A 24,424-nucleotide genomic window follows, 5' to 3' on the forward strand; every position below is an offset into this window, starting at 1 on the left:
CTTTTGTGAATGGAAATCCTTCCACTAATAGAATGAAAATGTTTCTCCAATGCATTTTACAATTAATTTTAATAAATATATTGAAACAACAATTAAAGTGTTTAATCAAATAATTTAAAAGTGCTTGCTGTTTGTCGGTCATCTCAGCACCTTTGCCAGAAACATGGAAGGTAGGGATAGGGTGGTTAGTTACTGTTTGTTGTTTCCTCGTATCTCCATTCTTAACAGAACTAGAGAGCTTTAAAACAACTTTTAAAAGAAAAGAAAGCTGAATGTTCAGGTAAGGGGCCTTGAATGAATGTCCCTGATGGGGCCAGGCCCCTTCAGCTGACCCCACAGCTCTAGCCCTGCATTTGAAGACGGTCATATCTATATTTGCACATATTAAAATGAGAAGAATGACTTTAGGAAGTCAGTTGGCTGACTGCTGCCCAAACACTTTGCAAATCATTCTTCTCTTGGTTTACACACAGTTTTAAAATGTGCTGATGCTCTGACTACAAGGTCACACAGTTGCCCCTTCATACAAATCTACAGCTGTACGGGAAATGAATCCCTGTAGTGCAGCCATGCTCAACTGGGTGCCCTCGAGATGTTTTGGATTACAACTCCCAGAATTCCTGACTATGGGCCATGCTGCCTGGGGCTGATGGGAGTTGAAGACCAAAACATCTGGAGGAGACCCAGTTGAGGAAGGCTGCTGTAGTGAGAATCCCATGATGCTGTGTGATGCATGTGAATGTTGACAAAGCGACTGCATTGGTCAGCCAGTTGCCTGGCCAGGAACAAGGCACATCCTTCTGAATTGGGGATCTTGACCCACTGAAAAAATGAAATGGGGGGCAGCTGATCCATGCTTATCATCTTTGGTTGCTTCAGGCTCTGCTAGCTTCTTGTTGCACTAGTGGTTGGTCCCACTAGTATGCAGGCAATGGGATACTGCCCATTAGGTCTAGTCTCTTCACAGAATGCAGACAAATTAGAGATGAGGGTATGCAGCTTTTCCTTTCTTTCTCCCTCCCTCTCTCTCTCTCTTTCTTTCTTTCTTTCTTTCTTTCTTTCTTTCTTTCTTTCTTTCTTTCTAAAAGCTCCAAGCAGGGCAAAGAAATGAACTTGTTTTGTTCTGTTCTCCACTGTAGTGGCCTAATACCGGTTATTTTACCTGGATCTTCAGATTTTAAACTCTTTCCCATTTTTTTCTATTTACCTTATATAGTCTGAAGGACAAAGAAAATGGTGCCACTTAGCATGCGAGTAACAGTCTTGTGTAACAATGGCATTGAGACTTCCCCAAAATATTACAGCACATTCCTATGGAAGATGACAAAGCAGTTGTAAAGTTGTTTGGCCATGTAGACTGCCAGCTATACATCATGAGGCCAAGCGCTATTAAAATTGCAATTAACACATGAAATATATTCACCAAAAGACTTAATAGGCCTAGCATCTCCTAGGTCTTAGTCACCAGGTGTGGTAGGCCAGGTGTTGGTGTAGTGTGCTATAAAATAACTTCTGAAATACTAATTTCATGCCTGTGGGTCTGTTGTAATAGGTGTTTCCTGTCTGTTTTGCTTAAATAAGGGGAAGGTGGAATTGAGTCTAATGCGCAAAAAAAGTCAGATCCCTGCCTAGGGTGGCCAGGTGTGCTACTTGCAGAGGGCAGTCCTCTGTTTTGGAGAGCTGTTTAATCCAAGCCTGGTTTAAAGTCAAAGATCCATAAAGAGGGAGAGCAGCAGGTCCTTGAAGCTGCCCATTAACACCTAGTAACTGGGCAGCAGGCATACAGGTCACCTGGTCAGTCTTCCCCACAATGATGAGATGTATTGTATTTCTATTGAAATTATAGCTCTTATTTCTAAATTTGTAACTATACATATACATTTGCATAAGAAAATGTTATGCAAATGGACGCACCCCCCCCCTTTTGTCCTCTTTTTTGGTGATGAAATTCCTTTTATTTGGTAATGAAATCAGTACTGCTTTTAGGTTTTGGAGAGCCCTTAGACAAGACACCCTCCATGGGCCCCCTCCCTCAGTGACTCGACCTTCTCACTGGCAGTGCCACCAGCTGCTCTTGCTCCTCCTCCTCCTCATCATTGCCACCACTTGCTTGCTTGACAGGCAGAGAGCCAGTGGGAAAGTAGGCCGGGGCATCTCCTTCTCACCACCATTATTGTCTGGGCTCTTGTCAGTGGGCCCCTGCTCTGGTGTGGACCCTAGGCAGGTGCCCAACATACCTATCCTTATCGTCAGCCCTATGTTAAGTGGCCTGTTTCTGCAGTAGGTAGGTTTTGAGAAGGTATTTGAAAGAAGAGAGAAATGCAAACACATCGATAAGTCTGTGGGATGGAGTTTCAGGGGTAACGAAGGAAATGGACTTCTTTAAGAGAGCAGGGTGGCAGAGCTGGAGATAGACAGGGATACAGTGGGATGTAAGCATGGGCTTCCTGAGATTGGATGCTGAACCACTGGCCTATGGAACAGGACATAAGATGTTAGCTAATGTTATGTTGGCCCTTATAGCCAGACTCAGTCAACTTACTCTGCACCACTGGAGAAGCTTGAAAATCATCCATTTGCTCAGGCATGCCATCTGCTGGCTGATTTAAAAACAAAACGTCTTGGGCCAATTGATGGCAATTGATTCTTCTTTTCCAACCAACTCCTAAAAAGCTACCTGAGTCAATGATATTCTGATTAGAATGAGGATTAAAAGAGAATCCCTGAAGGGATTCTCTCTCCTACTCAACATTTTACATTTGCTGATATAATTTTAGCCAAAAAAATCGGTTTAAATTCTGGAAGAGGGCAGTAGTAATCTGTTGGAATAGCAACAACAAATAAACCCCCTAATCATTGGATTTTAAAGATTAATGAATTAATAGTGGCATAAGCTTTCATGGGCAAGAATCTGCAAGCCTTACTACAGAGGTTGGATACTGGGTTGAATCCAGGATTTGCCTTTCACAAGATGAAGGTCCATTCCACAAGAAGGTCGTGGAAAGTCTTTTCATCCAATTTTTGGGGATCCGTCCCCCACAACACCACAACTCACCCATTCGGCAGAGTCTCTTGAATCTGTATGTAGCATTTTCAGGAGGGAAGGATCAGGGTGGGGAAACCCACTTTCACCATTGTTGTTGATCCAGTAAGCGGTTTGTGGCTTGCAACTTGAGGCTAAAATGATACAGCAAGATTAATGTCTGTGAGCAACTGAGTACAAATTGCCCTGCTGTCTTTAAAAAGTGGCATGAGAGTTGATCATAGGAATTGCTCAGATGAAAATGGACAAAAAAATAGAAAATGTATGATGATGTGGGGCACATTTTGTGGAAGTTCCATTTTATTTATTACTACATTTCTATACTGGCCCATAGCCGAAGCTCTCTGGGTGGTTCTCAAAAATTAAAACCTCAATGTAACACATTTAACACACCTTGCGTGAGTGTAAAATGTGTTGCTAGGAGTCATGTTGTTATGCAGGCTGTCCATCAATACCCTATATTTATGATGATTATGTATTACCTCCAAGATGGGAAGCTGCATACTCCTAAAATCACCAGTTGCTGGGGAAGAATTGTTGGAGAGGGCTGTTGCCTTCAAGACCTGCATCTGGTTGGCCGCTGTGCAGGATGCTGTACTAGAGGGGCCTTTTGGTCTGATCCAGCAAGGGCTCTAATATAGGAGTTACATATTCAGAAGCCTTTACGTGGACTCTGTCCTATGCAGGAGTAGCTATGGAGGTAGAGGCAGAGCTTGGAGCAAGGTGGGAAAGCCATAAGGACAGGTAGAGAGGCCTGTGGAGGCCTAAGCCTATGTAGATTTGATGTTGTTATGGAGGATAGGTAGGGTGACCATATGAAAAGGAGGACAGGGCTCCTGTATCTTTAACAGTTGTATTGAAAAGGGAATTTCTGCAGGTGTCATTTGTATATATAGAGAACCTGGTGACAGATATACAAAGCCCTGCTCTCTTTTAAATCTGGTCACTCTAGTATAGCTCCTGCAGCTTTAACTGTTGTGATGAAGATGGAATTTCACCAGGTTCCCCATATATACAAATGACACCTGCTGAAATTCGCTTTTCAATATAACTGTTAAAGATACAGGAGCCCTGTCCTCCTTTTCATATGGTCACCCTAAGATAGGGCAATATTGTCACATTGGATGTCCTGGAGGTAAGAGCATGTGAAATGTGACAGCTCATGGGTGAATTTCACATTCTGCCTACTGATGCTGAGAGCACTGTTTTGGAACTAAGTGGGAGTTTAAGGTATTTCCAGGGCTTTAAAGAAATGAATGAATAATTATTGCATTTCTGTACCGCATCATAGCTGAAGCTCTCTGGGCAGTTTTTTTTTTTAAAATAGAACCTTTATGTAGGTTGGGAACCAGAATGTAACAAGGGAGTTGTGTACCTCTGTGGGTACCTACTGATGAAAAAAGCTTGTATATCTGGAATTAAGTAGAAAGGCTTTCAGGGATGAGGAGGTGATTTCCCAGCATACCTTGTCTGGAAAAAAAATGAAGCCTTGTTGGTTATAATGGAATCTAAACTATTACAAAGAGAGCAGGGCCAGCCCAAGACATTTTGCTGCCTGAGGTGGAACCTCAAATGCACCTCTACCTACCTCTAAACAATGTGCATGGAACTAAGGGCTGGCCAAGTTATTTTGGCACTGGAGGCAATAATCCCCAAATATCTCACTCTCCCTGAGAGTAAAAATACAACAATAATTAGCAATTCATTTTCCTATTAATTTGTTGTTGAAATTGTTTACTGAAATTGTTTTTAGCTATTTAAATGGTTTTAAATTTTGTGTTTTTTTAAGACTGTTTTATTATAATGTTGTATTATTTAATGTCCTAGAGATCCTAGAGATCCTAGAGATCCTTGGCTATTGGGCAGTATAGAAATGAAATAGTAGTAGTAGTAGTAATAATAATTTGCTGCCCTTTTAAAATACTCATAATCGGCTTCCAAAGGCAACCACTACAGCCTGCCTAATGGTAGGGTCCGTTCTGAGGAGGTAGGGAAAACTTGCTGTTGATTACTTCTACATTGGTATCTTCTAAAGTTCTTCAGTACGCTACTGGTTACACTGCAGGAGTAATCTAGTGCTTGTATGAGAGTGTTTGGAGTATCACACACACACATGCACACACAACCTCTTGCTGTTGGTTATCCTATTCTCTTGGAGAATGCTGCTTGGATACCCCTTTCTTACACTGAGCATTACAAGAGCAACTAGTTCTTTCTGGCTATCATACCCACTTTATATTCCTTTATTTATTTATTTATTTAATTGGAGGCCAGTAAAGTTTAGCTATTTATAAATGCTAAAGTAAGCTTAGTTAGAGCTATATAAATCAATTACTGTTGAATTTTCTACCTTCAGGGATCTGTTTCGGTGTCCACTAGTCTGTCAAGGAATTCTTACCCATTTACCACAGAACTCCAGCACTCTTGGAATATTTGGGGAGCATGTTTAAAGATGTAGTCTCCCTCATTTCCATAGGGCACTGTCCAGGCCTGTTTTAGCTCCTTGTTTCTTGAACTTAACAATGACTTAATGCTGGAAGATCTGAACACAGTTTGAAAACGACGTTCTAAAGGAATTTGCCCTTTTGTCAAATTCAAATTCTTCTTCCCGGTTATATTACATTTTTGGTGTGTGGGTGTAATGGCTTTTCTGTCTTTTTATAGCAGCCTTGATCTTTCCTTGCATCTCTTCCTCAACTTCTAATTTTTGGATTTGTACAGTTGCCTGTGGATTATGGGTACAACTGCCAGCACGGCTCAGCAGACAGTGGCAACAGCAACCTTTGAGAATATTCACGGCAACGGAACCATGGAGGATCGCTCTTCCCTCAGCATTCATTCCTTCCAGACGGTTGGGCTCCACAACAACAAAGCCAAGTCGATTATTACTAACAAGGTGGCCCCTGTAGTCATTACGTGAGTTGCCTCAGCCGGTGATATTTTTGTACAACTTTGAATATCTTCTGCACCAGCATTTTGGAGCTCTTTTGTCTTCTTAAACACCTGTGGGTGTTGTCTTATGTCTTTCTGCTTAATTGATTTAGATCTGGGGTGGTAAACTTGTGGCCCTCCAGATGGTGTTGGGCTGCAACTCCCATCATCTCTCACTATTGGCTATGTTGGCTAGCGTTGATGGGAGTTGCAGTCCAACAACATCTGGAGGGCCACAAGTGGGGCACGCCTGGATTAGATATAGGCAAGATGTCAACCCCCTTTCCCTTCATGTCTGCATACAGCCTGGTCCAAAACTGACAGTATTTTAAATCGGCATCTAATTGTGCCCCCCCCTCCCCGATCCTGATTCGGACCTTAGCATGGGGGCGGGGATAGGGGTCTTTTAAAAAATTATTTATAACATTTATATTCCACCTTTCCTCCAAGTAGTGCAAAGCGGTGTACACGATCGCCTTCTTCCTCCTCTTCATTTTCTCCTAATAACAGCCTTGTGAATTAGGTTAGGCCGAGAGTCAGTGACTGGCCCAGAGTCACCCAGTGAGCTTCATGATTTAGTCTGGACTAGAACCTGGATTTCACCGGTCCCTGTCTAATACTCTAACAACTAAACCACATTGGCGCTCTTTTTAAGATCTGGATTGCCCACCCTGCATGTACTCTAGAGTAAAAATGAAAAAAAGAAGACATAGCTGCTAGATACAGATTGAAAATAATATGTATTTTGGCCATCAGTTGATAGAAGAGGGAGATTTCATAGACTTCTATGATGTTGAAAATTCTTGACTCAATCTGGTTCTCTGGCCGGTAGCCTACATTTGGCTTGGTGAGTAACACAACTTGTGCAGGCCTGTCCTAAAGGAAGAGATCTTCAAAGAATTAAGCCTCTGTGTTTGTCCAGTTTTTCCTGTCCATTTATCAGTTGAAGATTAGCCACAGCACAAAATCAAATCTTCATTCTCAGTATGTAGAATGAACAACTCAAACAAAAGGAGGAATTACATGAGCTTTCAGTTGAACTTCAATCCCACAACGGAGAGGTGTAGGGTCCCTCCTTCTCATATATATGTGAATGCTTAAAATGTATTCCATCTTATTTCCTAAATCCATCCCCTACTGTTCCCTAATTTGTCCCCCACTACATTGGCTCATGTTTTATATGCCCCTCAGATTATCTCTTAAGGCTGTCTCCCACCATTACTGCTTGTCTCATACCAGGGGTGGGCAATTTGTGGCTGTCCAGATGTTTTGGCCTGCAACTCCCATCAGCTCTAGTCTATAGCCAATATAGCCAAAGGGAGTTGTAGGCCACAAGTTGTTCACACACCTGGCATAGAGAGCACTTTTCTATCCCTTAGGACATAGATAGTAGACTCATCCACATAATGAAACATAGCTAAGCATAATTGTGCTGGCATCCAGTTTTTGTCACTTTTTAAATGGTCTTTTTATTGCTAGTTTGTAGCCTAAGAGATTGTCTAAATATACAGATAAATAATCTCAAGGCGTAGAGTTTCTTGTGTTGTAGAATTTCAGATTATATGTGGATTGCACTGCATAAAAATATCCTCACAACTTCAGTCTGAAGTGGTACAGCTACAGCAGGAGTGGGGAGTATGTGGCTCTCCAGATGTTGTTGGAATGCAACTCCCATCATCCCTAGCCAATATATCCAATGGTGAGGGAAGGTGCAGTTCAACAACATCTAAAGGTCTGTATGTTCCTCATCCCTGAGCTACAGGAACATTGTACCGTGTGGTTTTATATGAATGAGATGATTAGTTATAATGGCTGTGATTATGTACCTGATCATCACTTATTTTCCATTTTCCTTTCCTCCACTTATGACTATGTGTTCATTTGTTACAGAGCTTGCAACCTGGGAAATGGGTATGTGTCATCCTTGTATGGAATAGGAAATAAGAAGATGGAATGTTGTGATGCTGGTAAAAAATATATATGCTATCAAAACTATTTAATTGCAGAAAAACCCACTGCTCTTTTCCATAATTTCTTACAGCTACAATTGCAAAGAAGAGTTTCAGATTCATGATGACTTATTGAAGGCCAGCTATACTGTGGGACGGATTACTGAGTCTGCCCCAGAGCACTACCTTGTACAGGTGAGCACAGTGGACTTGGCTCTGGGACTGCAGCATCGCTGTGGAGAAATAGAGGCATGTGGACATAAGAAGAGCCTTGCTGGATCAGATCGGAAGTCCAGCTTTAGTGGCCAACCAGAGGAAGCAGAGCATGAAGGCGATTGCCCTCCTCTGCTGTTGCCTCTATCCGGCAAGTGGTATTTGGTGGCATATTCTGCCTTTGAAGATGGAGGTTTCGTTTAGCGACCATGGACAATAGCTCCATCAAATCCACTTGTAAAGCCTTCTATGCTAGTGGCAGTTGCCACATTTTGTGGCAGCTACTTCTATAATTTGTTTTTGTGTTGTGTGAAGAATTTTAGAATGTATTTAGGATGTTTTAAGAATGTTTTAATCATGTATACTATGTTCTGAATCAGTTTTTATGTGTTTTATATTCGCTGTTGTTCCCCGCCTCGATCCAAGTGGAGAGGCGGGTAAGAAATATATTATGATGATGATGATGATGATGATGATGATGATGATTATATTGGTTGCTTGGCTTCTTTTCATCCCACCTCCTTGTCCATATTCAAATAACATATTGTCCTTCTCCTCGGTTTTACAGGGGAAATATTTTATGGTCCGTGATGTATACAGCAAAGTAGACGTCCTGAACACAGCTGGCACCTGTGGTGCCCCAAACTTCCGACAGGCCAAAGGGGGATATTCAGTGTTTGGAATGGGCCAGCCCAGCATGGGTGGGTTCAAGCAGGTCCTGCAGAAACTCCAGAACGATGGCCATAAGGTCTGTACATGGGTGAAAGTAAATTGAATACCCCTCTTTGTGTACGCAACCCAGAAATGGAAATGAGTATTATGGGATGGATCATTGGATACAGTTTGGGTGGGCTCTTTGTAGGCAAGGTGAATTTTGTTTCTCATGTGCTCCTGAAGGCCCTGGTAGTCTGGCTTAATATTTATTGGTATCTTACCCTTCCTCCAATGAATTCAGCGTGGCATCTTGGCCTCAAAGAAATCCTGCAGGATTGAGAGAGAATGTGATTTGCTGGAGGTCACCCAGGGACACCTCATTGTTGGAGTTTGCCACACTCAAACCAAATCCTACAGCAACTGCACCACTGTAGGACTATTTGGAGCAACACAAATTGTTGCTTCAAGGCTTTAAGGGATCACACCTGATCCCTCCCCCCATTTTAACCCAACATGTGAAGAGGCTGTACCAGCTAGCTCCGCTGTATGTGTTGCTCACACACTCTTTGGTTGCATTGAAAACAGACCCCATGTGCACAGAGCTGTATGTGCATAGAACTCCCCCATGGAAGGCAGATCCTGGGCGTATCAGGTTCCTTCCTTGTATGGAGGAATTCTATGCATGTACATCTGTGCATCCATTTAGGGCCCTTCGTACGGCTGCCAAATGTGCGGTTGGTGCTTGTATTGGCCTCAGGTGGGGCTATGCAATGGGACCAACATGACCTCCACATATTATTTCACTGCATGAAGGGGGTCAAGGGAAGGCCCCCGTCCCTGCGTGTGTTTATGGATCCAAGTGGTCATTAGGTAGGACAGTACTGTAAGATGCCCCTTTTTAATGCACATATGACCTTTCAGAGTTATGATGGTGTGACAATATGTTTCTAGTAGTGCATTTATTCTCCGTGCAGTACCAAGGTCAGGCGTGTCAAACCTCTTTCAGCCTGAGGGCCAAATGATATTTTTAAAAAATGCTTCTAGGTGACCAGGTCAATTGGCTCTTATCTGATGTCTTCCTGTGGCTTGGCATTTGGAACAGCCCCAACAACGTTGATTTATTTATTTAAAACATTTCTTCACTGCCTTTCAGGGCAGAAGCCCTCCGACAGCAGCTCGCAGCTTGTGAACCGCCCAGGGAGCTTTGGCTATTGGGTGGTATAAAAATGAAATCAATAAATAAATGTATTTCGCCAATTTATTCTTCTCTGTCATACAGGAATGCATTGTGTTCTGCGTCCGTGAGGAGCCTGTGCTTTTTCTACATATGGACGACGACTTTATGCCCTACACCCCCAGGGGAAAGGAGAACCTGCACGAAAATCTACACAGCCTACAGAAAGGTGTCAAAGTAGAAAACCTGGAGCTCTTGATTCGAAAAGAGGTGACTTTTGAGTGGCATAAGGAGGCGCACACTTACTGGAGACAGGCTAGCCTGTTTAAGGCCTTCAATGGCTTGTCACTTATTTGACAACATTGGGAGTCCCCTTGGATGTAATGTGTAACCCTTTAGTTCAGTTGCTGTTGTTTGCTTTTCAGACACTGTCGCTGGTGAATTCTTGAGCTTTTAATAATATAGTAGGGATGTGCTTTAGCTAGTGAGCTAGGCCAGTGGTTCCCAAACTTTTTCAGGTCACCGCCCCCTTGGTTCCACAAACTCATGCCCAGTGCCCCCTACCCTACACTATAAAAATCATTATTCAGAATAGTGGTTTTCAACGACCCACTAAGGAAGATAATAACAATCTTCTTTTAAGACATTTAATTCATAAAAAAATCATAACCAACAGGTTCCCTCCCCGATCTTGTGCATGCCTACTCAGAAGCAAGTCTCACGGAGTCCAATGGGGTCGGGGAAGGAGGGGGAGGGATAAATGGCGGCGGCAAGCCCCACACCAAGGAGCACCCTGCGGGGCCAAAATGCTGCTGTAAGAGAACGCATGTGCTTAAAAAGCAGGTCAATCACAACAGTATCCTAACTTACATTTTTTTTAAAAAAAAATCTCCATTTTTTGCAAACCTCTGCTAGGCGGAGGCACTCTGAGGGGGGCCTTATATTAGTAGTAGTAGGAGGAGGTAGGAGTAGGAGTAGGAGGGCCTACTACCTTAGTAGTAGGAGGGCCTACTACCTTATGAGTGTAGTATATTTGGGTAGGGTCATGCCGGGAGAGGTGCTCCATCAGCCCGAGTTGTCCAGAGCCGTGCTGCCAACAAGACACTCCTCAATCCACACATGTATTAATACCATTTAAGAAGAGTTTTTTTAACGGTGAATTGAAATGTTTCAAAAGCACCAGAACACTAATAAAGAGACATACCCTGCTTGGTGTGCCCTGCCACGCTGGCTGCAAACAGAGGCGTTCGCTCTCTTTTCCCTCCCTCCCTCGGCAAGCCTGGGGTGGGTGCTTCCCATTTAAAGGGGCCACGCTCCTCTAGATCCTGCTGGTTTGGGTGCCTGGGCTGAGCAGCAGGGACGGCCGGGCGGAGGAGCTGAGCTGAGGAGCTGAGAATGAAAAAGGGGCCGTGCTGTGTGCGGCCCCTTTAAATGGGAAGCACCCACTGCAGGGTTGCCGAGGGAGGGAGGGAAAAGAGAGCGAACGCCTCTGTTTGCAGCTAGCGTGGCAGGGCACACCAAGCAGGGTATGTCTCTTCATTAGCGTTTTGGTGCTTTTGAAAGATTTCAATTCATCGTTAAAAGGACTCTTCTTAAACGATATTAATACATGTGTGGATTCTTCCCCTATATGGCTTGGGACCAAACTACTTTGTCTCATAAAAATGTCCCTGGGTTTTAAGACCTTCTGGAGAGGCGCTTCTCGGAAAAGACCACCTCGAGCGCCCCCCTGCCACCCCTTTGCCTCTTAACGCCCCCCTATGTAATCCCACCGCCCACTTTGGGAACCACTGAGCTAGATGTATGCTTTATTGATGGGAAGTAAATGTTTATACTGTTGAATTGGGAGTCCCTTTTGGAAATTGCACATGGTACTGAAAGCCGAAACTGATACGTTACTGGTATCCTGGCATTCCTTGTTGTCTCATACAATGCTGCTCTAGTAACCTCTACAACAGGGGTATCGAACCTCAGCCTCCGGGGCCAAATCTGGCCCACCTGGATCCTAATTCGGCCCTTGGGCATTCCCCAGATGGCACAACCCCCACCTCGAAACACTGATCAATTGGGGGGTTTCCTGGCTTTTGTGTATTCCCTCCTCCTTCTAAAAGGTTGAAATGCATCTCCCAAGGCTTAGCTACTTGCACTAAGAGCTTTTAGCAAAAATAGGTTGGAGTTTTTTCCCCATTTTGGCCTTGCCCCTTTGCTTTCGCCCCCCTGGAAGTTTTTCCAAAATAGAATTTGGCCCTTGGGCTGGAGGAGGCTCGACACCACTGTCTACATGGATGAACCATGTGGGCGGAATGGATGATCCATTACTGGAGCAGCATGAGGACATGGCTCTTGTGCCTCTGCCTTAAAGCGTCCATTAGGCCAACGGGTAGCGCTTTGGAGGGAGAATGCACATAGGGATGTTTGCGGACATGTGTGTTTATAAAGCAAGACTCTTAGGTGGGTTTCTTGGATTTATCTGTTGAAGATGCATGACTTTGCCCAGCTGAATGAGAATACATATTATGTCTACAATGATATTGAGCATTTTAAAGACGAGCCACATTCCGTGAGCATCCGCCGTGAAGAAGACATCCACGTCACCGAGGAAGTGTACAAGCGACCAGTCTTCCTACTGCCATCTTACAGGTAACTTTCTGTGAGAAACCTACTTCCCTGGCAATTATATTGTTCATGTTAACTTGGATATTTCTTCTTTTCATTGCGCTTTGTATTCTCTAAATCAGGGTGTTCAACCTCTATCAGTCCTAGGGCAGAAATCTATTTCGGGATGCTCTCAGGGGCGGCATTCCAGTGGTGGGTGGAGCCAAAGGCAAAACAAGTGTGTGTGGGGGGAAATACCAAAAATGCCAGCATATTTGACCTTAAAGCTCTTACTTCCAGCTGGCGAACCCCACAGGGCTGGATTGGGACCCCAGGAGGGCTGCATTTGGCTCCTGGTCCTGAGGTTCTGCACCCGATTTAAGTAATCTTTCTTTAAAGATTTACTTGCGCTGGTTAACAATTCCCAAATACAGGAGAGCATTCTCACTAGCCATACTTAACGTCCTTCCCTCTAAACTTTTAGGTGGCAGATACAATAAAATCCCACTGCTCCACAGATGCTGTCCCTTTAAAAATACCGAGGTAGAAACCGTATCACACATGTTACTGTTCTGTAGATTTTATCAAGGAGCTAGGAATGATCTTCTGAACCCCATTTTACAACCTTTTACTGGTCACCCAACTGAATTCTTAATGTCCCTATTACTTCGGAACTCAGTCAACTCAATCACCGAGCAAGTGCCAAGTTTTTGAACTTGGCCATTTCTATTAGATCCTCTATGATTACTTGTCTTTTTAATAACTAACTGTACGCTCAGTCCTTTTGTATGTAACTTTTGTTGGAATGGTCTATTGACTGCAATAAAATTGTTGTAATAAAAATATAATATTTGTTACTGGTTAAGCTGTTATACTGTTTGCACAGGCTGTTCCCAAATACTTGCTGAACAAGTGACATGAGAAAGCAATGGGGGAAGGGTGGAGAGAGGTGTAACTGTCACAGGCATCCTTTGCAGATGCCTCCTTCTCCCCTTTGCAGGACATTGAATAAAACATTCTTCTGGATGCCCGTATTTAAGGGCTTTGTATAAAGTTTGCCTGCATTTTGATCCCTGGTGTTTCCATCTCTCAGACCCTAGTAACAGCCCTGTTGCCCTCTTTGTTTGCAGGTATCATCGGCTGCCTCTGCCTGTGGATGGAGCGCCTTTAGAAGCACAGTTTGATGCTTTCATCAGTTTCCTCAGGGTAAGGGACTGTCTTCCTGGCGTTAGTTCTGCAAGCTGTCTTGCGTTCAACAGCCGTGTTTGAAAGAGCAGACACCCGCAAAGCCTTTGTCGCTCAAAGCAAAGCTGGATGTTGCTTATTCTCATCAGATGGAGAAGCCTGCTTTCCAGCAGAACATTTGTTTTTTCCTTCCTGGTGCTTGCCAAACCTAGCAGGGAGCTGCAGCTATTTCTGGCTCTCTGGAGCTTGTACCTGAATATATGCACTTGCTGGGTGCCTAAATTTGCTTTAGGAACATGTTCAGAGTTCCCAAAATACACACCCATGTAGTCCAAATCTGGTGCATAATCTAGTCCCAAAGTGAAGCACTTTTACATCTCCTTGATTGCAGTGAAAATCTGCTGAAAATTGGTGTGGCGTAAAATTAATTAAGTTCCTGCTGGATAATGGCTGTACTATTTAACTTAATGGATGTGCCATATATTGCCAGCTATGGTGCCCAGTGTTGGTTCTAGGTTTTTGAGGGCAAGACACCCACAATGGTCCCCTGCCGCCTCTTCTCCTCACCACCAACATTGTCTAGTTCAAAGTGAGAGGCAGGGGAACAAACAGGTCGCAAGGGTGAAGAGGAGGAGGAGCAACTCCAGGGCCCTCTTGTCAGTGGGCTCCTGCCCAAACATGTGTACCCTTGATACCAGGCCTGGCGGTGCCCAAATTCTGCTGCCAGAAGTGGCTTGTCTTGCTTTACTTAATGGCAGGGCCATCCCTAGTACATGTAAAAACACAAGGTATAGAAGTGGCACAGGAACGATTCAAGACTGGAATATTACAGATGTTTCTGCAACATAGGAATCATGTGCCTGGGAAAGCATAGCCTCACGATGTTCAGATTTACATTCGTATGCGCCTTGAAACAACCCGTAAAGCATCCAGTGAAAAGGTGGGATATAAGCTATTCTACTACATTCATGCTGTTTTCTGAGCATAAGCAGCAGGAGCTCTTATTATTATTATTATTATTATTATTATTATTATTATTATTATTATTATTTATTTATATAGCACCATCAGTGTACATGGTGCTGTACAGAGTAAAGCAGTAAATAGCAAGACCCTGCCGCATAGGCTTACAATCTAATAAAATCAAAGTAAAACAATAAGGAGGGGAAGAGAATGCAAACAGGTACAGGGTAGGATAAGCAGGCACAGGGTAGGGTAAAACTAACAGTAGAAAGTAACAGTAGAAGTCTGCACAACATCAAGTTTTAAAAGCTTTAGGAAAAAGAAAAGTTTTTAGTTGAGCTTTAAAAGCTGCGGTTGAACTCTTGCATCCCTCTGGAGCAAACTTGAGTTCTAAGGAGTAGGAAGAATAGGAGAGGTGGGATGCTGGGGGGAGAGAGGGACAGTAACTGAGGAAATTGAAGCTATCCCTGATCTGGGCCCAGGAACAGGAGAAGGGAGAGACACGGTGAGAAAGTGAGCTGAGCAGCAAGAAAAGGATTTACTTGTGTTGTTTTCTGATGCTCCTAAAGCAGCTAACGTGAAGAAGGGATGTTGGGCCTATTCCCATCTCTCCATCTTCACCCTTTACTTTGATGAGCATCTTTATTTGTTTATTTATTTATTTACAATATTTATATATGGCTCTCCATTCAAAATTTTAGAGCGGTGTACAAGATAAAATACAATAAAAACAGAAAAAATACAATAAAAATAGCATCTTTCTTGTTCCCCCTCGTTTGCCCCCATGAGACCTTAGCTTGACTTGCATGAGATCCTTTTTTTTTTTTAAAGAAAAATTATTCTGTTGCATTAATATAACAATTTGTAGGTATGCATTTTTCAGCATTACCTACCTGAAGGTGTTCTCACCTGTTTTTAATTGGTGGGGAGAATGCTTCGTGGACCTTCGGAGCAACAAGCCATTTAGGCTGCATTCCTGTACACATTTCCCTGGGAGTAAGTCTCATGTAATGGGGCTTACTTCTAAGCAGATGTAAGTGTGGGTGTGTTAGAGAATTTATATCCCATCCTTCCACACAACAGACAGTGTTCAGGGCAACTTAACGTCATTTCATAAAAATAACAATATCTAATAAAAAGAAATGAAAAGGTAGTTTAAAAAACAAAACCAGCAGCCTGGGATAAAAAACAATTGCCTTTTGACCACTTGCCAGCTCTTGTTGATTCTGTGTATCAAATACTATGATGTAGGTAGGGAGCTGAGACGTGCCAGCTTTGCACTGCTACTTCAGGCACTGATTAGATGATTTGTTATAACAACCCCAAATGAATCCATGGATTGGTATTTGCCTGAATTTCTTCGTGCTTTGCTAAAAACTGCAATCTATGTGTTCCATTGGAATTAAATTACTTATGAGACCATTAATATAGCCATAAATACCTTTGAAAGCAGAGCAAACAAGATGGTGACTAGTTTGGCAGAAATACCACTACCTTCCTTATCTACCATACTGGGGAGTCAAAAGTCCACCTCTGGTATCATTTGGTTGCCCATAGTTTTGAGGAAAAGGTAACCTGAGAAATGCCTTCTCTGTAATTTTGTTTCATAGGAAAGTCCAAACCTTCTCCTTCTCCAAGACCCCAGCAGGCCTCCTCCTGCTCTGCTCTTTAGCTGTCAAACGGGAGTTGGGAGGACCAACTTAGCCATGGTCTTGGGCACACTGGTGCTGTATCACCGCAAGGGTGGTCTACAGAAGCAAGAGTAAGTATTACTTTCTTATACTGATGTAATATAATGAAAATGAAGCTGGAAGGAAGGAGTGATGATTTGATAGATACTGGCCCTGTTCAGACGACATGCTAAACCACAGTGATTAAGCATTTTGAGCTAAGCATTATGGCTTAGCGTGTAGTCTGAACAATTCCTAACCATGGTGGCTATATAACCATGGCTCAAACACACTCACTAACCATTTGCTGCAAAAGGGTTAGTAGCCTAATCATGGCTTAGTATCTTGTCCAAAAAGGCCCATTAGGAGACTCTGACTTGGCTTAACCCAAATATTAGGGCTCTGTTCCTTAGAAATTGTATAGTTTCAAGGGACCAAAAGAACTTTTAGGTTAGCCCCCATATGCCAGCTTGCCCCATGGATCAGTCCTTTTGTTGTGGTCCACAGCGTATCATTGACTGTCATGGCTGTAATTATGATTGGTGGAAGCAAGTCTGACAGCAAATAATTTCAGATGACTCTTCTAAAATGCAACAAAACAATAAGGGTGCTAAGGCACTCAACATACGTGAACAATCCGTGAGGTATAATGCATAAACAGTTGGATTATAGAAGATTTTTCTATATTGTCATGAGTACACATGCATAGCATAAGATTCTATATTAATACAATGAAATAAATTGCAATGATGAAACAAAGTAATACAATATAATTACATATGCGTTAAACCAAAAAGCTAAGCAGATAAGACCTCCTATTGTATTGCAGTCGTCTAAAATGCAGAACATCCAGATAAGAACATAAGAGCCATGCTGGATCAGGCCAAGGGTCCATCTAGTCCAGCATTCTGTTCACACAGAGGCTGACCAGCTGTTGAAGGGAAACCCACAAGCAGGACATGAGTGTAACAGCACCCTCCTGCCCATGTTCCCCAGCAACTGAGGTTGCATAGGCATACTGCCTCTGATACTGGAAGTAGCATAGAGGCATCAGGACTATTAGCCATTGATAGCCTTCTCCAGGAATTTGTCTAACCCTCTTTTAAAGCCATCCAAATTGGTCACCAACACTACATCTTGTGGTAGCAAATTCCATAGTTTGACTGTTTGCTGTGTGAAGAAGTACTTCCTTTTATCTGTCCTGAATAACACACCAATCAGCTTCATGGGATGACCCAGGGTTCTAGTATTATGGGAGAGGGAGAAACATGTCTCCCTATCCACGTTCTCCATACCATGCAAATTTTGTACACCTCTATCAAGTCTCCCCATACTTGCCTTTTTACCAAGCTAACCAAACCCAGCTGTTGTAATCTTTCCTCACAGGGGAGATGCTCCAGTCCCCCAATCATTTTAGTTGCCCCTTTCTGCCCTTTCCCCCTTTTTCCAGCTCTACAATATATTTTTTTAGGTGTGGTGACCAGAACTTTACACAGATATCCATAGGACTGTGAAACCATTGGCTCAGAAGACATTATTGACTCCAGCAGTATTTTATTTAGAACAGCTCTTGAAACCAAAAGAATACTTCAAAACCAACGGCGCTATTTTGACTTGAACTGGAAGGTCAACTTGAATGCCACAATGCCTGCTTTTCATTAAAGAGTGTAGTAATATACAGAGCATGGTTAGATAGCCAGTGAATTTAAAAAGAGTCAAATGAGAAAACTTTCTGAATTTTAGTGGGTGTAATAGATTCTTTGGATAAAAGACATCTTCTTTTGTCCTTCCCCAGTCACAGCCTTCCCCAGTCCACTAAATTCTTGCCCAGGGATCGATTCCGTATTATTCAAAGCTTCATTGGCACAGTACCAAAAGGACAGCAAATAGTGGAGGAGGTAAGTGAATTTAGATTGATAGAAAGCTGCTACAGTTCAAATTGTGAATTTAAATTTGTGAGCTCTTAATTAAAAGAGCACGTTCCAGGTGGTAAGGTAAGTAGAAAGCCGATGAAACAGGCATAAGCTCAAAAGGGGCGAATCCTGTCTCTTGCATAGATTTGACATTTGCATTTGGTCCTTGAAGGTGGATGCCGCCATCTCCTTGTGTTCGGAAATGCATGACTTGAAGGAAGCCGTCTATGAATATAAGAAGAAATTGGAAGGGATTGGAGAAGACTATCAGATTCAGGTATTGGTTGGGCTGAGCCAGAGAAACTTTCCATCTTACATCTTAACTATCTTGTGGTGGATGTGGGCCTATGTTATGAGTGGGAATTATGGCTTTCATAGGGAAATTGGGATCTCTAATGGAAGTCTCCTACATATGCTCACAGAAATAATTCTGAAGCTTCCTTGGGGGAATGCTGCGATTGTTAAATGAGCTTAGATGGTGGTACAGTTGACGCCTATGTTTTTAATATAGCAGCTCAGGCTAGCCTGGAGCTCTCTTCTGTTGCTTTGCATGTACAGCATACTCGTAGCAACTCCTCACCCCTCATAATCATGTAAAAAAAAAAAAAAGGAACATAATAGGCTTTTATGTCGTGTATTCCAACTCTTCCATACATTTCTTTTCCTTACATCAACCCTGTAAGGAAGGTCAATGGCATTACCCCTATATTTCAGGTGGGTTTGAAGCTGAGAGAGAATGGCTTGCCTAAGCCTTGCCTAATGAGTCAATGACAGAGGTGAGGTTTGAACCAGGGACAACTTGCTTCATAGCTCAGTCCCATAGCTACTTGGGGAGGGAACATAGCTCAGTGCTGGTGCACCTGCTTTGCACACATAAGGTCCTGCTTTCAATCCCTGCCATCTCCAGTTGAAAGGGTCATGTAGCAGGTGATGTAGAAGACTTTTGCCAGAGACCCTGGAGAGCTGCTGCCAGTCTGAGTCAGCAATACTGAGCTAGATGGACAAATAGTCTGATCTAGTATAAGGCAGCATCCTACGTTCTATGTCCTTCATTGCATTTAACAGGTATGCTTTCTCTATTAATTTCTGTTATTTTTTTCAATGGGGTTGTGCCAAAACTAGACGGAGCATTTTGGGAAGCTTTTATCTTGTTTCATCGAGGACATGTCTGGGCTATCCTTAACTAGTCCTTCTATTTTATTAGGGACAACGCTAGGGATATTTTGCCTTTCTATCAAACTAAATGGGTGTGTTCGTAAAACTAAGCCATGCTTGAGCAGTATATGACATAAGACGAGCCATGACCAAGCGTTCATTTAGTCCAGCATTCTCTACACTGAGTAGCCAAGCAGTTGTCCATGGGAAATCCACAAGCAGAATTTGAGTGCAACAGCACCCTCCCTCCCATGTTCCCCAGCAACTGGTGCACTTTATTTATTTATTTATTTATTTATTTATTACATTTTTATACCTCCCAATAGCCGAAGCGCTCTGGGCGGTTCACAAAAATTTAAATCGCGAAGAGCATAAAAACAACCAACAATCTAAAAATACAAATACAATCTAAAAAGCACAACCAGGATAAAACCACACGGCAAAAATTGATATAGGTTAAAATATGGAATTAAAACAGCAAAGTTTAAAAATTAAGTTAATAGGTGTTAAAATACTGAGAAAATAAAAAGGTCTTCAGCTGGTGACGGAAGGAATACAGCGCCAGCCGAACCTCTCTGGGGAGCTCGTTCCACAGCCGGGGTGCCACAGCAGAGAAAGCCCTCCTCCTAGTAGCCACCTGCCTCACTTCCTTTGGCAGGGGCTCACGGAGAAGGACCCCGGTGGGCTTACTACTTCTGATGCTGGAAGTAGCATTGAGACATCAAGACTAGTAGCCATTAATAGCTTATTCTCCATGACCTGTCATGTGCCTTGACCTCACACACTCTTTCCTCCATATACACTCTGCTGTTGAAGGCTACTTATTGTAGTGAGTAGCGAACCATGGGTATGGATTTTCTTGCGGCATTTGGATGTCACAATAAACCATGGTATATCATAACACGAATGAGCCTAGCCTCTCCTCACTCTTACGTTGTCCTCTAACCTTTCCTCTAGTTTGCCACTAACTGAGATGAGAAACTTCTGGTTTTGTTGCGAAGGGGCGGAGGAGGGGCCATGCGAATCTGAGACTTGAAGCTTCCCAGGCACGTGACACTAAGCCATAGTTCTGTGTTGCATCTGAACAGCCCTACTAACTGCTCAGCCAAATATTCCTGACAGAAATGGTGCTTGCACATTAAATATCTCCCAGCTCAATTATGTGCTTCTTATTGGGCCTGTTCCTGTTAGCCTATGTGCACATTGGAATAATCCTGTGACAGTCAGTAACTTGCATTTGATCACTAAATCGAAATGAGTTCTTGAGAGGCTGATGCACAAATCTTTTTACAGAACTTTTATCATGTAAATATTTCAGCCCGCATTTTCACTTGCTGCCTTTGGTGTTCTGTTCTGTTTTGTTTTGTTTTCATTTGGAGATGTGCTCTCCTGCCATGACCTCCAGCTTCTTCTATAGTTGACAAGAAGAATTGAAAAAGGAAAGATAAAGACAGGGGACGTGCAGCTTTATTTTTCTTTTGGAAGTTTCCCCAGCCCCTCACTGCCTAACGAAGATATATAAACAGGATAGACTATAACATTTTTCATGTGTGAATGATGATCATAAACCGGGGCAGTTTGTACTGAAAGCTTTCCAAAGGACAAATATTTACTCAGAAAACCAGAAGAGTGCCTTTTATTTCCAGGATGATACCTTGTATTTCCAAGAGATCACTTGGAACTGAAGATAAAAGCCCTTGGAAGAAGGGTAAATGACAAGGATCTCCAAGCCATGTGTTTGGGATCATGTCAGGATTTCCATTCAGCCTTTGAGCCCCACCACCTAGTTCTGGCCAAAGGAGGGAACTGCAGGGACAGCATATCACAAGGAAGTCTTTTCACACCAGTAGGCCCGTGTAGGTCAGGTAGAATTTCCTAAAGCTTCTAAACCAGGGGTGCAGAACCTTTTCAGCTCGAGGGCCTTATTCAATTTCAGAGAGGCTCTCGGGGGCTGCATTTCAACCTTTGCCAATGGGGCAGAAAAAGGCCAGGAAACTACGAAACAATCAGCAATGGGGAAGGAGAAGTGAAGGGGAAGAGATCAGGGCAAGTGGACATGCCCATCTAGGGAACACTGCAGGGATGGATCCCCCCCCCCCCCCAGGAGGGGTGGATTTGGCCTGCAAGCCTGGGGTTCTGCATCCCTGCTTTAAAAGCTTACCAGCTGATTAAGAGAAGGATTTGTTCACTTGCTGGCTGTGGATTGCCTTTGCTTTTGTCTTCTGCTTTTGCATCTGCTCAGTTTAACTGGTCAGGTCTGACAAGATACTCAATTCCATCTTCCCATCGAACTCATGAGGGCAGTTAAGATGAGAAATGGCGGCATGCCCCTGGCCACCTGGTTAGCTTCGTGGCTGAGTGTGATTTGAAAGTAGGTCTCCCTAAGCCCGCTTCTTGTGGTATATGCATGAAAAGGGCTCCATGCAATGAAGAAGAAGAGAAACTGTTTGGCTAGACTTGTGGCAGACCAGTTTTTCCCCTGTTGGGCAGAGTCCATGGACTTGCCGACCATTTTACTAAACTTCGGGAATTTTGCGCAAATTTCATTGTAGAAAAATATACAAAAATTTAAAAAACTGGCCAAAAATGTGCATCTTCCCCATAGAGAAAAGCTTTAAAATGTGCATTTGAGGGGAATTTGCACAAATTCGGAAACCGATAAAGAACCCCATTCTGTCAATGGATGACAGAACGAAAGGCGCCTGACAATCCGCATGACAATAATTTCTAAATATGTTGGACTGTCCTCGCTCTAAACTTCTGGAAGGTGTCACCTACTGGGTTGCAGCCACATACCAGTCAGATGCAAATTGCTAGCTGTTGGGAGTTTTTGGTTTGGGGCAGGGGACAAAGGCAGAATAGAGAGAAGCTCTTAAACGGGCCTTGCTAACTGCGGTTAGTTTCCCCCCCCCCCCCAGAAAAATAGGTATTTTGGCAGTGCAAGCAGTTGGCCCTCAAAGGGGGAGATTGGGACACGATCCGATGAATCCAATGCAGTTTGTGAATGAGAAAAGTTTTTTTGTGTGGTGATGCATCGGATTGGGGTTTGGCATAGGCATGCGCAGCACATTTCATTAGAGTGTGCGCCCAAGGAATTAAAAAAAAAGATTTTTTTTTAAGGGCAAACATTTATTGAATACTCAATCCTGAAGACATTATTTTTATTCATTCATTTATTAAAGACTGTAGATACTGATCCCCTGCTCTGCGTTTGGCTTGTGGGCGAGGGGTGTGGAATGAGGAGATGCTCCTCAAGCCCCAGCGTTGGTGGGGCTTTGTGATGACACTGGCTAGAGGAGGGGCTTACGAGGTGATATTAACCTTTGGGTGGCCCTCCTCTTGACCTCTTTGAAGCGTGGCTCTCGGAAGAGAGGATTCCAGCATAGTGATTCCCTTTTGCTCCTGCTGCCGGAGCAATGGTGCGCTGGGTGGCAGCAGTGGAGCAGTTGGAAGGGAGCTGGAGGACCATTTCTGCTGTGTCTCGATCCCCCTCTGGATCCCTACTCAATGACCCCTTCAATATGGCCCTTATTGCTTGAGACATAAGGGCACACCCAGCACATCTCATGTGTACACCTATGGGGTTTGGGCCTGTAGTGACCAAATCAGATCTGTTTGCTTGTCAACCAACCATTGCAAAACACATTTAACAAAAGATACTAGGTGACAATGCAAAGATAACATATTTACATAAAGTTAACACAAACCCAAATTATATACAATAAACTTCAAATTCTGGATCTCTAGCTAAAATAAGTAAAATCACACAAACCTATAGCTCAGCCATTTATGCTCATTCCTTGATGATTACTGCAGAAATAAGGAGTGATTTTGTACATGATAATAGTTCATCATAGATGGGAACTAGCAAATTGCCTCCCATCTGTTTGAATGCAGTGGCTTTCAGCAGACCTGGTTCCTTCATTTTAGCTGCAAGTTAGTGAGTGTTGAGTGAGAATACTGGGCCTTACCATTGTGTGTGTGCGTGACTGGGAACAAAAAGGGGATGACTATCTTCATTCATTTATGGTCCTGCTTGTGATCTTCTCAGGGTCATCTGTAGGACCATTGTTGGAGACAGAGGGCTGTGCTAGGTGGTGGGCACTGTTGTTATGATCTAGCAAGATGATTCTTACATCCTTGGTCTTAACAAAAGGTGATAATGGCTGACAGTGTTTCTCTGCTCCAAACAGTGTGGTGTAGTGGTTAGAGGGTCAGACTAGGATCCAGGCTGACCCAACACATTTTGTGGCCTGAAGTGAAAGACAAATGTAGCCTGATGCCACATTAATGTAGCCTGATGCCACATCCAGAAGCTTGCCAGACCTGAGGACACCCAGGTTTAAATCCCCACTCAGCCATGAAGCTCATTGGGAGACCTTGGGCCAGTCACCATATCTCAGCTTTATCTCCCTTGCAGGATTGTTAGAATAACGTGGGAGGGGGAAGTAACCTGTATGCCACCCTGGGCTTCTTGGCGGAAGGGCAGAAAAGAAATACATAACATTCTCTCCTCCCACTCCACCATCACCACCACCACACACAAATAACTTACCTTTTCGCCCAACAAACCTTGCTTGGGCCTTGCCTCAGTTACTAGCTCCTCTTTATAGGTTGAGATTTTCTCTGTAGCCAAAGTTCACTTGCTGTTTGTTGGTCCTCAGCTCCTCCTTTCAAGCAACAGCTTTGTGAGAGTAACCTTTGAGTCCCTGTTGGGGTGACTCTCAGTTTGCCTTTGTAAGATGTGGGCTGCTGTATGTCCTTGCTGGCTCTCGGAAATAAACCTTTGGAAATGAACTCTATGTTTAAACACGAGGACTGTTTATTTGAAGCTCAAGCATAGCAACAGCTCTTCTTAAACAATGGATTTTTTCCCCAGACAAACGTTCTTATTGGACAAAATGTGTTGGGGTGGAAAACAGGGCTAAATAGATATATATTTAATGTTCATTGTTTTTAACTTTTGTAAACCGCTCAGA

The 24,424-nt window shown here is 43.3% G+C and overlaps 1 protein-coding gene across 2 annotated transcripts in view; it reads left to right on the forward strand.

The window, feature by feature from the left end:
- PALD1 (phosphatase domain containing paladin 1) overlaps nt 1-24,424 on the forward strand; it is a 130,116-nt gene that overhangs the window by 42,752 nt on the left and 62,940 nt on the right. For both annotated transcript variants that reach the window (XM_063132999.1, XM_063133000.1), the window contains exons 2-10: nt 5,765-5,959; nt 8,016-8,118; nt 8,705-8,884; nt 10,070-10,234; nt 12,444-12,604; nt 13,690-13,765; nt 16,318-16,469; nt 18,173-18,275; nt 18,463-18,567. In XM_063132999.1, coding sequence (XP_062989069.1) covers nt 5,765-5,959; nt 8,016-8,118; nt 8,705-8,884; nt 10,070-10,234; nt 12,444-12,604; nt 13,690-13,765; nt 16,318-16,469; nt 18,173-18,275; nt 18,463-18,567 — 1,240 coding nt within the window. The remainder of the gene's footprint in view (nt 1-5,764; nt 5,960-8,015; nt 8,119-8,704; nt 8,885-10,069; nt 10,235-12,443; nt 12,605-13,689; nt 13,766-16,317; nt 16,470-18,172; nt 18,276-18,462; nt 18,568-24,424) is intronic.

The sequence above is a fragment of the Elgaria multicarinata genome, chromosome 8 (assembly GCF_023053635.1).
Source record: "Elgaria multicarinata webbii isolate HBS135686 ecotype San Diego chromosome 8, rElgMul1.1.pri, whole genome shotgun sequence".
Lineage (NCBI taxonomy): Eukaryota > Metazoa > Chordata > Lepidosauria > Squamata > Anguidae > Elgaria > Elgaria multicarinata.